At 42.8% G+C, this 13075-nt stretch overlaps 1 protein-coding gene across 2 annotated transcripts; it reads right to left on the bottom strand.

Annotated features, from left to right (window-relative positions):
- Positions 1–3940: 3940 nt before the first annotated feature.
- On the bottom strand, positions 3941–10031 carry LOC125542636 (phosphatidate cytidylyltransferase 1-like). 2 transcript variants are annotated; one of them, XM_048705751.1, is made up of 12 exons: positions 9807–10031; positions 8973–9067; positions 8294–8547; positions 8010–8161; positions 7371–7512; positions 6530–6686; positions 6312–6359; positions 6126–6212; positions 4760–4888; positions 4608–4664; positions 4388–4471; positions 3941–4284 (listed from the first exon to the last, which is right to left on the bottom strand). In XM_048705751.1, the coding sequence occupies exons 2-12, from the start codon at positions 9051–9053 to the stop codon at positions 4180–4182; spliced, it is 1296 nt and encodes a 431-aa protein (XP_048561708.1). In that variant the 5' UTR covers positions 9054–9067; positions 9807–10031; the 3' UTR covers positions 3941–4179. The 2 variants fall into 2 exon arrangements, with proteins under 2 accessions (XP_048561708.1, XP_048561717.1); XM_048705760.1 differs by lacking the exon at positions 9807–10031 and adding an exon at positions 9159–9330.
- Positions 10032–13075: the final 3044 nt, after the last annotated feature.

Raw genomic sequence — 13075 nt, forward strand, 5'->3', positions numbered from 1 at the left:
CGCTCCGGTCCCTTGAGTCGAGTCGAAAGCAGTGATGCTGTGTCTAGTTCTGAAACATCGATTGGCTTATGTTGTAATTAAACTTTAATGAACTTTTAGTATGTCTCTTTGGTTTCGAGAGTCGTTCAACTTAGATGTAATCGATGCTATTAATGTCTTGCTTTTCTCTTCCGATCGTTCTGTTGCATACTTATATATTGCTTATGTATTGTTTGTGAATTGGTACTAACGTTTCGTTTGGCTACTGCATAGCGATGCCGTCGTATGTCGTGTACAAGGGTAAGGTTCCCGGAGTCTACGACGACTGGGAGGAGTGTCGGAGACAGGTTCACCGATTCAGCGGTAACAGTTACAAAGGGTACGCCACTAGGGCCAAGGCCGAATCTAGATACGCCCGCTATCTAGCGGGAGAGGGGAGGGAGCGCTGGAGGAACCGGATGAAGACGAGTTTCATCGTGATGATGCTCATCGTGATGACCGCAGCTCTCTTCTATGTGATGGTAGTTTAGATGATCGATATCGACTTGTAATGTGAAGACAAACTCGCTACTCGCGGTCTCGAGACTTGTAATATAATGTTTTATCTTTGTTCGGTCTTTTCAATTCGGAGACTAATATGATGAATTGTATTCGGAGACTAATATGATGAATTGTATTCGGAGACTAATATGATGAATTGTATTCAGAGACTAATCTTCTATTGTATTCGATGAATCTGTTGTTGATGTGTGCTGTCTATATTTTGTTCAATTATACATTTTGTAACCTGTGCAAAAAACAAAAAATTAAAAAAAAACCTAATATTCATACTAATGGCGCATCACATCACAGTGCGCCATTAGTATGCCAAAGGATACTAATGGCGCATCATTAAACAGTGCGCCATTAGTATGCCGAAGTTACTAATGGCGCATCATTAAACAGTGCGCCATTAGTATGCCGAAGTTACTAATGGCGCATCTTGTTGTTGTGCGCCATTAGTATGTCAAAGCACCTGGGTATACATGGCCCCTGAGAGGCATACTAATGGCGCACTGTTGTATATACTAATGGCACATCTAAGGTGCGCCATTAGTATACCAGATACTAATGGCGCACCACTAATGCGCCATTAATGGCCAAATTAGGTGCGCTATTAGTAGGCCTTTTCCTAGTAGTGTTCATTCCTTGTTGTGTACTTGTTGCTGGAGAAACATAGTAGACACAAGTAAGTTTGAAATCTTACGTCCATCTATATGTTTTGTTTGTTCAATAGTCTTGATACAAATTCTGATCGAAAGTATTGTTTGAACCACCAGTGAGAGGTGACAAAGAACACCTTTTTCTTGTTGAGGAACATTTTTCAGAGAAATATGTGTTCACTTTTCTTAGAAAAAGAAGAGCTTTTTATTTCACTCTGCTGGCAGTAACATACAGTTTTCTCACTAAGAAGATTATCACTGGGAATTTTTATGGATGAAGAATCTCACTGAGAAGCTAGTTTGCATACATTTTTTCTTTTTGCGTATGATAGATCCATAAAACTACATTGAAAATTGATGTTCCCAATTTCATCACGAATTTATTGGAATGCAGTTTTAGTTTACAGCAACATCATTCCAGGTTGAGTTTCCAGCTGCATAATTGGCATTGTCGACATATTCTTCCCTTCAGGATTGTGCACCCCAGGGGCACGTAGACATATATAGATAGTTATTCTTCCTATTTGGTGCCACCACCCCTTCAAGATTGCGCACCCCCAGGAACACATATCTTCACAAAGGCTTGGGTTTCGCGCCCTTTGGGTTGGTGAAATTCACCTTTAATCCCGGTTGGTGTCTCGGACTAAAGCCCCCCCCCCCTTTAGTCCCGGTTGGTGCCACCAACAGGGACTAAAGGGTGAGGTATATAAGCAGTAGTTATAGATTTTTTCCCCAATTTCTCTCATTCTCTCCCACGACGCCGAACCACAGCACGACACTGCCAGGCTGCTGCGCCAGAGATCGTTGTCGCCTCCGAGCCCGCTCGGCCTCGTCGCTGGGCCTCCTCGCCGTCGCCGCCCCCGTCGAGCTCCGTTGCTTCGACTACGAGGACCGGTGCCGTTCTCCGTCGATCCCGCCCCCGTCGAGCTCTCCGCTGCTTCCTCCTGTGGCCGTCGCTATTCTCCGTCGATCCCACTGCTGTCTGCTGCTACTAGTCCCTCACTGAGCCTCCGTGTGCTCCTTCGTGAGCACCGCTCTTTCCCCCTCTGTTTCCTGCCTCGATCCGTCATTGTGGCCACCGGCCCCCAACGCCCGAGCTTCTGTCAAGTTCCTCTCAATGCAATTTTTGTCACGTTTCTGTCAAGTTTTTGGCTTAGGGAGAACAATTTTTGCTATGGTAGAAGTAATGCTCAAGTTCAACAGTATTTTGTGGAAGTAATGCTCAAGTTCAACAATTTTTGCCATGGTAGAAGTATTGCTCAAGTCCAAGTTTCTGTCAAGTTTATAAAATTTATTTGAAATAGTTATAGTTCAAGCAAAAGCATTTCAAAGTCTAAGAAATGCTCAAGTTCAACAGGATCTATTTTCTCCTTCATAAAAAATATTTTTTTTCATGTCAAGTGTTGTATTTTGGTGACAAATATACCTTTTTTTGCCATGGAAATTTTATCTTTTTTTACGTAGATGAACAAGCAAATTAATTATAGCCCTTGAGGTGGAGCGCGAGTTTCACCCTAGAAGCCCAGGGGCTCGCCCACGTACTCAACAGCTTCAGCTCATCTTCGCCAGCCATTTCTCCTCCGCAACGCGCTATGGGTGTGTGCTGCGGATTTGAACTTTGATTGTACTGATGTTTACTGTGTTTTTCTTGGTTCCTTGCTATAGTGAGAGGAGTGACTTGTGTAGAGCTTGGATGATGGAGTATGGAAGGCAAGAATGCATGCGTCATCCATGAGGCCAATGCTAACGTCGAGGCTAATGATCCTCCACAATAACTTAGTTTAAGATATCCAGACATTGAATGGACTTTTTGTACAATGTTTACCAACATTAGTGGGTCGTTGCTTGCCGATTAGTGAACTTTCTTGTCAAGCTTCTCTAAACATTAGTCATGTCTTGGAGAAGAAGGCTAAGAAGTAAATGGATTAGCTGAGTCCTGGACATCCCCAGCTGGTCATCCTGAACTAACTTAAGAATAGTCTTTGCGGAAGGACGTATAAACCATCTCATATAATTACTACAACGTACTCCCTCCGTTCCTTAATATAAGTCTTTTTATAGATTTCAATATAGACTAAATACAGAGTAAAATTAGTGAATCTACACATATAAGTCTTTTTAGAGATTTCAATATAGACTACATACAGAGCAAAATTAGTGAATCTACACTCTAAACTACGTATATATACATCCGTCCATATTAAAATCTCTAAAAAGACTTATATTTTGGAACGTGGGGAGTAGTACTTAGTCACACAAACCTCAAGCATGCACTACGCACTCTGTAATCATATACTAGTCTGAACAAGTCTAGTGCATAATAGGCATCCTACAAACAGTGCATCCATCCCTTCCCAAATATTTCTGCAATATAAATTTGCAATTTGGGTGTCGATGCAAATGGCTGTATTACGAACATATCGTGCAACATAAGACATGCAAAAAGATGTAACATCAAACAATTTGCCACGCCACATACTAGTCAAACTTAATGTTTGACTCAGGACAAACCTTGAACTTCAAATATTTTTGAATGAATCAGAGAGTAGTTTATACTGTTGTTGTACATAGATGAGAGGGGCAACAGAAACATGCAGACTTCAAATGTTTTGTGTGCAGCTCTTGAAATATTCGATATGGTCCAACAAACAAAGCGAGGGTTTACAGGAATATAAGTTTTCCATCTCCGATTACGAAAAACGAGCACAACGGGCAAATTAATAAATCAATAGCAGGGGGGAGAATAAAAGCAACACAAGTTCACAGCAAATCAAGCACCTAATTAAATTAGTTAGCCCTATCAACCACAGTCCATACATCCATTCTGTACAATGTTTTCGACAAGGACACCATCACTCCCATCACAAGGGTACAGAGGAGCTACGACGACGACGATGCTGTACACGGTGAATCTAGAGCTACATTCATGACGGCGAACCGAGCGAGCGCTCAAATAGATACATACACAGCCAGCCTACTGTCTTGTGTTGTGTGCTTTTCATAAGCAAGCAGCGAGTTTATCAGCTTTGCATAAGTTGCCCAACATCTCCCCGAGTTGCTCATACAAGTTTCTCTGCTCCTCGTACGTCAGGTTTCTTAAGATCTGTGTGTTTGCAAAAGAAATATAGTAGGCCATGAATGGATGAGAACCACAATGAGCAGGGTAATGGTAAGATCAAAAAAAACAAGGTGCTATAGATACAGACCTGATCCAAGATTGCGTCAACGGAGAAATTGTGGGGTGAGATGAACGATTGGTGGTATATGTATGCAAAAACTGCCATAACCATCTGGGGAAAATGTACGAGAATAAATATTATTTTCAGCTAAACTGCAAAGGCTAGGAATGTATGATAAATATATCAAACAATAAACAAGTTTATTCAACTTTGCATAATCAAGTCTTCTCAGTATGTGGTGACTTACTTGACAATCCATTCGGTCAGTGATTCCACCATGCCCAGGTATACTGTCTCCAAAATCCTATAAAATTCGAAGATGTTAATGGAAGTAAAAACTGTATAATTTCCATACTTTAGTATTCCCAGAGACAGCAACGATAATGAAGCAGTACGCACCTTTATTTTAAAAGCCCTCTTGAAGCCACTTGCAAAAAATCCACCGAATGGTGCAATTATCGATGCAAACAAACCAAGGGCTAAAGCATGCCACTGCACAGGCATTAGGAACACTTCTTTCCATGGAAACTGTCAAGAGACACAAGTAATCAGATAAAGTTCATGGCTAAAAGATCCATAAACTTTGTAAAGATGATACAAAACTAATAAGGAAACAACTAGGTAAAGTAAATAGATCAATTATCATGATGAAGTAGCATTAATTCATCAAGCAAGGGGGGTTTGATGGATACGGGAAAAGAATAGTCTGTTGGTTCAGCTCAGCACTTGGTCACATGTAAATGATGTGATTATGCTTGTCTTGACCCTTCAAGGACCAATATGGGATAAACATCTTCATTGGTCATTCAAGCACTTGATTTGACCTTACCCAAACGCCCCGTGGTTTTAATTAACATGGCACCTGCATGTTAAACTTCCCTAATGTAAAATGCTGCTTGTCAGACACATCAGCAGCCACAACAAGTGCCCTGTTATTAACCTTGGTTCACATTTCCACATCTGGATAATTACTGTTGGGAGGAAGACAGATACGGCTGAGGCCTATATGGACTGAGAAATAGCAAATACGTGGCATCCTTTTTCTTGATTGTCAAACACAGTGTTGACCCTTCCCAATTATCAAGAGGAGTCTATACCATAGAATACCAGTAATATCACTTCTAATCTTCAACTGACACAAGACTGAGACTAACATGTCATGGACACCAACTATTACCACAGATAACTCCATAACTCCTGAGAGACTAAACTCCATCTGGATGCAGGACCTTCTCCAGATTCTTTCTTGCCGCCGCTTCCGCCGTGCTCTGCATATGACTGGCTGCTGCTGATCCTTCTACCTCTGCTGCCATAGCTAAGGAATGGAGTCAACACCACTGCTGATGTGCTCCACTTCCCTGTCGGCTGCTGCGGAAGGGCAGCAGGAAGGAAGAGCCATGGAGAACGAAAGACACAGAGGAAAGAAGTTTCGAGACACCACGTAGTCCCACCATCGTTTTTGGTTATTGGCTGATTCTGCTGATTGGTTGACATGTCGTACAAAACCACTTGCATGCCAAAACGCCACACTAGCCACAAAGGACGAAGCTAGAGTAAATTGATCAAGGGGGGTAGTGTGCCTTGTCTTGCTGAAGAGTGAGAATTATCAACCAAACGGTTTTGGAGTCGAGGTTTGTTTTTTGGGCTCAGGCAACGGTTGTGAGGGAGGGGGCTTAGAAATTTGAGCTTTATGCTTATGCCAGCCTATATAGTAGAGAAAATAGTATGAAAACTAACAAATTGAAAAGGATATCTTTCTTCTTACCCAATTTGGTGCCCAATCTCCCAGATAATAATGCTCTGGCTTAAACATAGGGCCAGGATCACACTGAAGCCACCCTGTTGACAGGTCCTGAAAATATTACCAAAATACAAACTAAGAATAAAATCAACAGTACACCAATTTGCTAATCCAACTAATAGTCACATTCTGAAAGAAATAATAAGTTACCTTTCTTGGGCATGTAAACCACTGGAAGCGACCCATTACATTTGCTAACTGCCAAAGAAAAAAAGTGAAAGTGAAAAATGCTATTATAAAGAATTACAAATGAAGCATCCGAAATCATTTTGTGCATCAAATGTGTAACATAAATTATTATTTACAGATTCAAGCCCTTGAAGGTACTAGTAATCTCTCAAGTGCGTAAACCAGGGCTTCCATCTCACCAGGAAAGCAGAGATGATGGTTGTCACTGATGCACCAATAAAGCCTTCCCATGTTTTCTTTGGAGATAGCTTGATCAATGGTGTTCTCCCGAGAAAGAACCCAAATAAATAGGCAGCAATGTCATTGATCACAATGAGCGAAGCAGGTAGAAGAAACCTGTAGAAGCATAACATTAAAGATGTATGGAGTTTGTCAAATGCACAGGCTAAAATATCAACAGTTACTCGCTTAACTAACATGCATATTACTTATCAATGTGCTATTGTCATAATGTAGCTTAACTCAAGTCGGATAAAATAAAAAACAGATATAGAAAGGCACAGATATCAAACAGCAACATGCATAGACATTTAACAGTTTGAATATAGCTGTTGCAACCAGCACTCCTAAGTTTTTCTTTTCTTTTCTTTTCTTTCTTTTCTTTTCTTTTCTCCTCTTTCTGGTGAGGACCTGGATGTTCTTACAGTGGTAGGTCAGACTCCTACTAGAACTAAATCACAAATGGGTGATATTACCACTGTAACCGAAGTAAGAACTGTAGGCTACAGCTTCTGTGAAGGAAGCACATTGGGTGGCAATCTGGGAAATTCCTAGTATGTTGAACAGGTTCAGGACTTCATGGCAAAAATATTTTTAACGGCTGTACAAGAAATTAGGCATCTTGAAGTTACTTCAATAACTTCAGGTGCTTTTTAAACCAAGAAACTTGGATGTTTAAACTATACTGAATAAATACATGCCAACCGTCAAAACTGGTTAAAAATGGATAAACGTTTGACTCAAGTCAGCAAGTGAAAACTGTAAAGAAAAGAACGCTAACAAGATAAATAAATGGCTTACCAGAACATTCCTTCGAATATATTTGCAACCGTGAAAGAAGATTGCGCAAAAACCGTTAAAAGGATCATGTGTGTCCAGGCATACTGTTTGAACTGGTATTTGTATGTCTTTTTCTTCAGTGTCAAAATAAACCATACAAATCCTGGATCATCGGAATTATACATTACTTTTATGGAAGATATGAAATAGACATTAGCAAGACAAGAGAAGCAGGTTACTAGAGAGAGGAATGTCTTTGCAAAACTCATGCGACCAAACAATTTGCAAAAGCCAAAGAAAAGCAGCTTTTGCGTAACACATTGTGTTCGTTACATAAACTTTTAGTTCGTAACATTCCCAAACTCTAACACCCATCCAAAACAGGTCAAATAGACAACAAAATATTTCCACTCTGTTTGCATGAATAATTGCTAATGCCACAGGTGCACTGTCATTTACATCGACTGGAAAACCTATAATCAAATAATAACCAAAAGTGCCAAGCAGAGCATAAATGTCATGAGTGATGAGCTACTATCTTTTGGATAAGGTCTTTACACATATTAGCATGTTCTGAAATATTCTTAACACGATGAAATTTTGAAGTGAATAATTACTAGTTGACATTATTTCCGCATTGCAAAACATACTGTAACTTACCTGAAATATAAAGAAAATAGCAAATAAACATCTGATACTTTATTAGGCCGCTGACGAGCTTATACAACAAGTGATCTGAAGATACTGTGTTAACAAGCTCCCGACTAAGAAAGCGTCCATATGTAAACAACATTGCTGTGAAAAAGAAGTGCCTGCAAAGAAATGATAAGACAAAATTATATATACTTTTTGAAAAGCATTACAATCGTGGCAGCTACGTCATCCAAGTTACTGACAATTTTCCGTTCAAAACAATCGTAGAATCAGAATGACTAGGCACCTACCAATTCAGGAGCCTGAACCCTGGCAGTTGCTTCTCTTCACTGGATTTTCTGAGTAGATTAAAAAGCTCTGTCGCCATGAATATTTGAATGACAACCACCATGGCCCAGATATAAAGATGACCCATATAAACTAGGAATGCAAAGCCACCAATCATCCACACAGTAGAATATGTACGGATAAGCATCGACTTATACTTGTTCCGGTCGCTGACAAGCAAAGTTGGTCCATTGGCTTTATTCCCATCGGTTGTAACCTGTAGCAAAATATATAAAATTAGCTCAAAAAAAAAGTCATGGTAGTCTAACATAAAACAGGTGGATGCTCTATCATTGCAGCATGCTTTCATGTCAGTACTCAACAAGTACTACATTAAAAACGGTAAATGAACAAGCGATAAACAAAATAACAGCAGTACAAGATTCTTTTTTTCTTTCTTTCTGCACAGCACAAGAACTTTTTTACATAAGTGGAGGTGGGTTAGCTGGAAGATGTTTGTAGCATAGCCATCTGATTAATGAATGAATTTCGAATAGAAAAAGGATCAACTACTTTCTCTTCTCTTGAACACAAGGCGTGGATGCAACACTCTGAGAAACTAGAGAGTTTGTCCATTTGCTAAACGACATGGAAAGGAAGCCTGAGTCAAAGGAACAAAATTCCAAGAGGTAAATAAACCACCTCATTAGCGCGCCTTCGGTTCCGAACACGTCCTACATGAGAAGCAGAGACGTCGCTGGAGCTGCTCGGCTCCTTCTCCATTGCGGCTGTCGAGCCTGTAAATGCGTCGCAACAGCGAGTTGTGTTAGATCAGATTCACCCACAAAAGTGAATTCTCACAGCAAGCAGTAAAACAGAGGAGCACACCGCTGTGAATCACCAGGTTGGCTCAACCACTGACAGCTTTACAAACAGATGATCCGTGGAACAGACAGACCGCTAATTGGAGAGCACGCGGAGCAGAACTCGCAACCCGGACAATAAGCCGGTGAGGGCCACAGGGAAGTACTAAAACCAGCATTTGTGGGCAGCGGTGGACCAGCCAACCATCCATCCCCAGCATCCTTGGCGTGGCGCAGCACGGCAAGCAAGCGTCTAGAGAGGGTGGGACGTTGCCCCCACGCAATAAACAAGGTACACGCAATAAGCAAGGGAGGGACACATCGCTGTCAGAATCACTCCCGGATTGGTTGATGACGGCAACCGCTGACCTACAGCTAACTCCAAGCCGTCAATCAACCAACCAGCAAGCTAAACAATCTAAGCATCTCCCCCGGAAAGGCAAGGCGGAATCTATGTATGCAACAACAAAGCAGCAGGCAGCATTCAGGATCGCGTACGTATTCCCCACTTCCGAATTAAGAAACAGACCAAAAGAGCTCCGGAAAGTGAGCTCCGGGCAGCAGCAGCGGCGGCGGGTTGCGGCCTTGCGGGCAGGGAAGGGATCCCTCTCCCCGCGGAACTGGCAGGGAGCGGCGAGCAAGGTAGGGGGCGGGGGTCCTGAACTGAACTCACCTGGGAGGGGAGGGAAGCGGGTTCCCCTCGGCGAGGTAGGGGAGGGCGCGGCCGGGGAGCGAACCCCTGACCCGGCCCCCTCGAGCGGGCGGGCGAGCTCGCCGGAACCCTAGCTCGGCCCGGCGGCGGCGGCGAGCCGAGCGGGGGCTGTGGGTTTGAGTGGGGGCGTGCGTGGCGATGGATTTGATTGTGGTGCGGCCGCGTGTGCGCGTGCGTGCGGGGGTGGGATTTTTATTCTTCTTCCCACTTTGCTTTGTCGGAGGAATAAAAAAAAAAGGAAGGGTGGGCGTGGAGCCGATTTCAAAGCGCGTCGTATCATCAGATCCGGGGGCCCGTGGGGCGGCACCGAGAGGCCCGAGCCGGCCCACCGTCCTACGAGCAGGTGCAAAACGTTAGGGGGGCTGGGCTCATGCGGCTTAGGCCCTGTTTATTTGGGCTTTTGCTTCTACTTTTGCAGCCTTTTCATTTTGAGTAAAAAAATACATAAAAGCTTCTAAATAGATTGTTCCCTCCCGGTTGAACGAGCCATCATGCTATGCCCATGCGTGCATGCACTTTTGCCATTCTGCTAGCATGTATGCTGGCTTCCGTGCGGCGCATCCCTTCTCTTTCGTTTTCCGTCGCCGGAGCTCGTGAGGATGGTGGGAATTACTTATATCCATGTAGGTTACGTTTGTATTTATCTAGTAATGTGCGTATGCGGAAACTCATGGCGGCATGCAGTGGCGGAGCCAGGATTTAAACAAAGCCCAGGCCCAAATTATTTTTTTCGACAACAAGGAAAAACTTTGGCACTTATAACTACCCAAAAACACATTATGATATTTAAAAAAGATCATATGCAATAACAAACAAAATAAATCTCAATTGTTCAGTAAATCTAGGATTTAATCTTAGTGCTTATCAATCCAACAGAAGAGACAAAACATGATAAAAACTAGAGACAATACAGGGATATAAAAGAATACCAAATCAGTTGTTTATTTCATTTGCGCCCCCATAACATGATCAACGGCACAAGAAGAAGCAACACATTCAAGACATCAAACGTGTAATCTCATAAGAAAAGGCATAAACATAATGAAATAATAATGATTAATTAAAATCTAAAATATCATCATCGGAAATACTTGTCGACAAATATCTCTTCATCTTCTATTTCTGCAATATGAAATGAATTGACATAAGAATGCTTCAGTTTCAAATCGATAATGCATATAGAATTAGGCAGGAACGATGACTGAATAGTTGGTTCAAGGTTCAGTTAAACTTTCTTCATATCATACGTAAACAGGGGCTATACATCAATTAAATCGGAGCCCGGAGTCGGGCAGTGAGTAGAGCGGCGGCGCGGAGATGGGGAGTCCGGAATCAGGCAGTGGCCGGAGTAGACCAGCCGCGCCGCACGGCTAGAGCAACAGCGACAGACCAGCAGTCCACAGTCCTGAGCAGCGGGGAGCAGATGAGCAGGGGATTGTGGAAGAGAGACGGCCCCGGGCTATGTCGTGGAGAAGAGCGGCAAGGAGCGAGGCATTCCCTGGGACTGGACTGGGCGTGGCCGCGTGGGGGGGAGTCGCCGGCGGCCCGGCTGCGGCGCGGCGCACAGGAGGGGAGGTCCAGACGTGCGTGCGAACTACGGTGCCTAGGTCGTGGCTGAGGAAGCTGGGCGTCTAGGCCTTGGCTATGTCGTGGGCTAGGCCCTGGGCCCATATGAAAAACATAGCATGGTAATAGCTAAAAAATAAAACCACGCCCCGGGCCTGGGCCCTGGGGGCCTGGGGTGTAGATCCGCCCCTGGCGGCATGCGACTTCTTGTGACCCATAAAAGATAAAGATAAGGTACAAAAACTCTACAATGTGCATAGACTCCTAATGCTTTTTTTAAACACCATAAACTCCTAATACTAGGTGGTGGGAGGGTGCACGAGATTGATTTGTTTTTATAGGCCGGTTGCTGCTGATTGATTCGAAAAATCGTTGGCCCGAACAAAATCATAAACCAAATCTAAAATTAAATACCTCAATTGAATGAAATAGCTTCAAAGTTAGAGGACATAGAAAATTAAAAAAGAATTGAATGTCAGAGCTCCTTGAGAAATTGTTGACCCACTCAAAATCAGGTGACCAGTTTTAAATTGAAGGCCTCAATTAATTATGAGGCCTTAAAAATTAGGAAGCATACTACATTGTATAAAAGAATTGAATGAGAGAGCTTTGAGAAATTATTGGCCCAATAAAAATCGGATGATCCAATTCTAATTGGAGACCTCTACTGAATGTGAGCTCTTTCAAACTAGAAAGCATAGTGTTATACAGGATTAGCGATATCTAGCACCTTTTTCAAAAAAATAGGAAGATAAAAGAGTGAGGATATGGGTTGTATGGAAAACTAGTTGCATGAAGAAATATTTGAAAAAGTGACACACATTTTTTTCATACCTTTTTTGACACAAATGGCACGCTTTGTATCAAAAGAAGTGTAGCCGCTAGTCCTACAAGTGAGTGACGGGATGGTGGGTCATTTTTGTCAAATTTCCTCTGGCACAAAATGTGCTTTAGACTAATTTATATCACTTCAGAAACCACTATATAATGCATTAGTAGTTACACAATGATCTACAACCTCGCGAGAATGTTATCACCATGACTAACGTCATCGTTCCGAACGCCGAGAACGTCAGCGCCGTTGTGGCTTTGACATTCTTTGCAGCCACCGGCCGACCTGCCAACGCGACCATCGAATACGCAGCCTCGGATCTAGATAGTCAGTTCAGCACCAGTGAGAAAGCGTTCGACCAGACCTACCCCAAGATTTGCGCACTGGCATAGTGCGCCCCGGACTTGATGGCAAAACTGCCCCAGAAACTTAACTTGGCAGTTCATGCTTGACTTTTCTTCGGAATGCAAGGCGGAAAAGTTTTCGGCGCGCGGTGCAATTTCTAATACCAGACGTACTCTTTCATCAACGGATTGCCAATTGTGCAACTGTAGAGCCCGTTTGAACCACCGCCTTCATCAGCCCCACAACCACCTCTCAGTGCCGCATATCAAATGTCACTTTCATTAAGAGCCGGCTCTTTCATAGATTAAGAACTTTAGGTGCCACACAATGGCATTATTTCGTAAAAGAAAACAAAAGCACATAAGGTTAAACTTCTTGTGTGGAAACTACTATTTAGGTAACTTGTCTTTCTTGCACTAAAACCTTTGATATTTCCTACAACCAGGTGTCTGATATAATGGTTGGAGATATTTTGTTAGGCGGGGAT

The sequence above is a fragment of the Triticum urartu genome, chromosome 1 (genome assembly GCF_003073215.2).
Source record: "Triticum urartu cultivar G1812 chromosome 1, Tu2.1, whole genome shotgun sequence".
NCBI lineage: Eukaryota > Viridiplantae > Streptophyta > Magnoliopsida > Poales > Poaceae > Triticum > Triticum urartu.

What these genes read in the sequence shown, in the direction of transcription:
- LOC125542636 (XM_048705751.1), bottom strand. Translation starts at nt 9,053, where the DNA reads ATGGAGAAGGAGCCGAGCAGCTCCAGCGACGTCTCTGCTTCTCATGTA. An exon ending in GGGTTCAGGCTCCTGAATTG is followed by an intron (nt 8,162 to 8,293) that starts GTAGGTGCCTAG and finishes ATTTCTTTGCAG; the next exon opens with GCACTTCTTTTTCACAGCAA. An exon ending in CTATTTTCTTTATATTTCAG is followed by an intron (nt 7,513 to 8,009) that starts GTAAGTTACAGT and finishes CCGATGATCCAG; the next exon opens with GATTTGTATGGTTTATTTTG.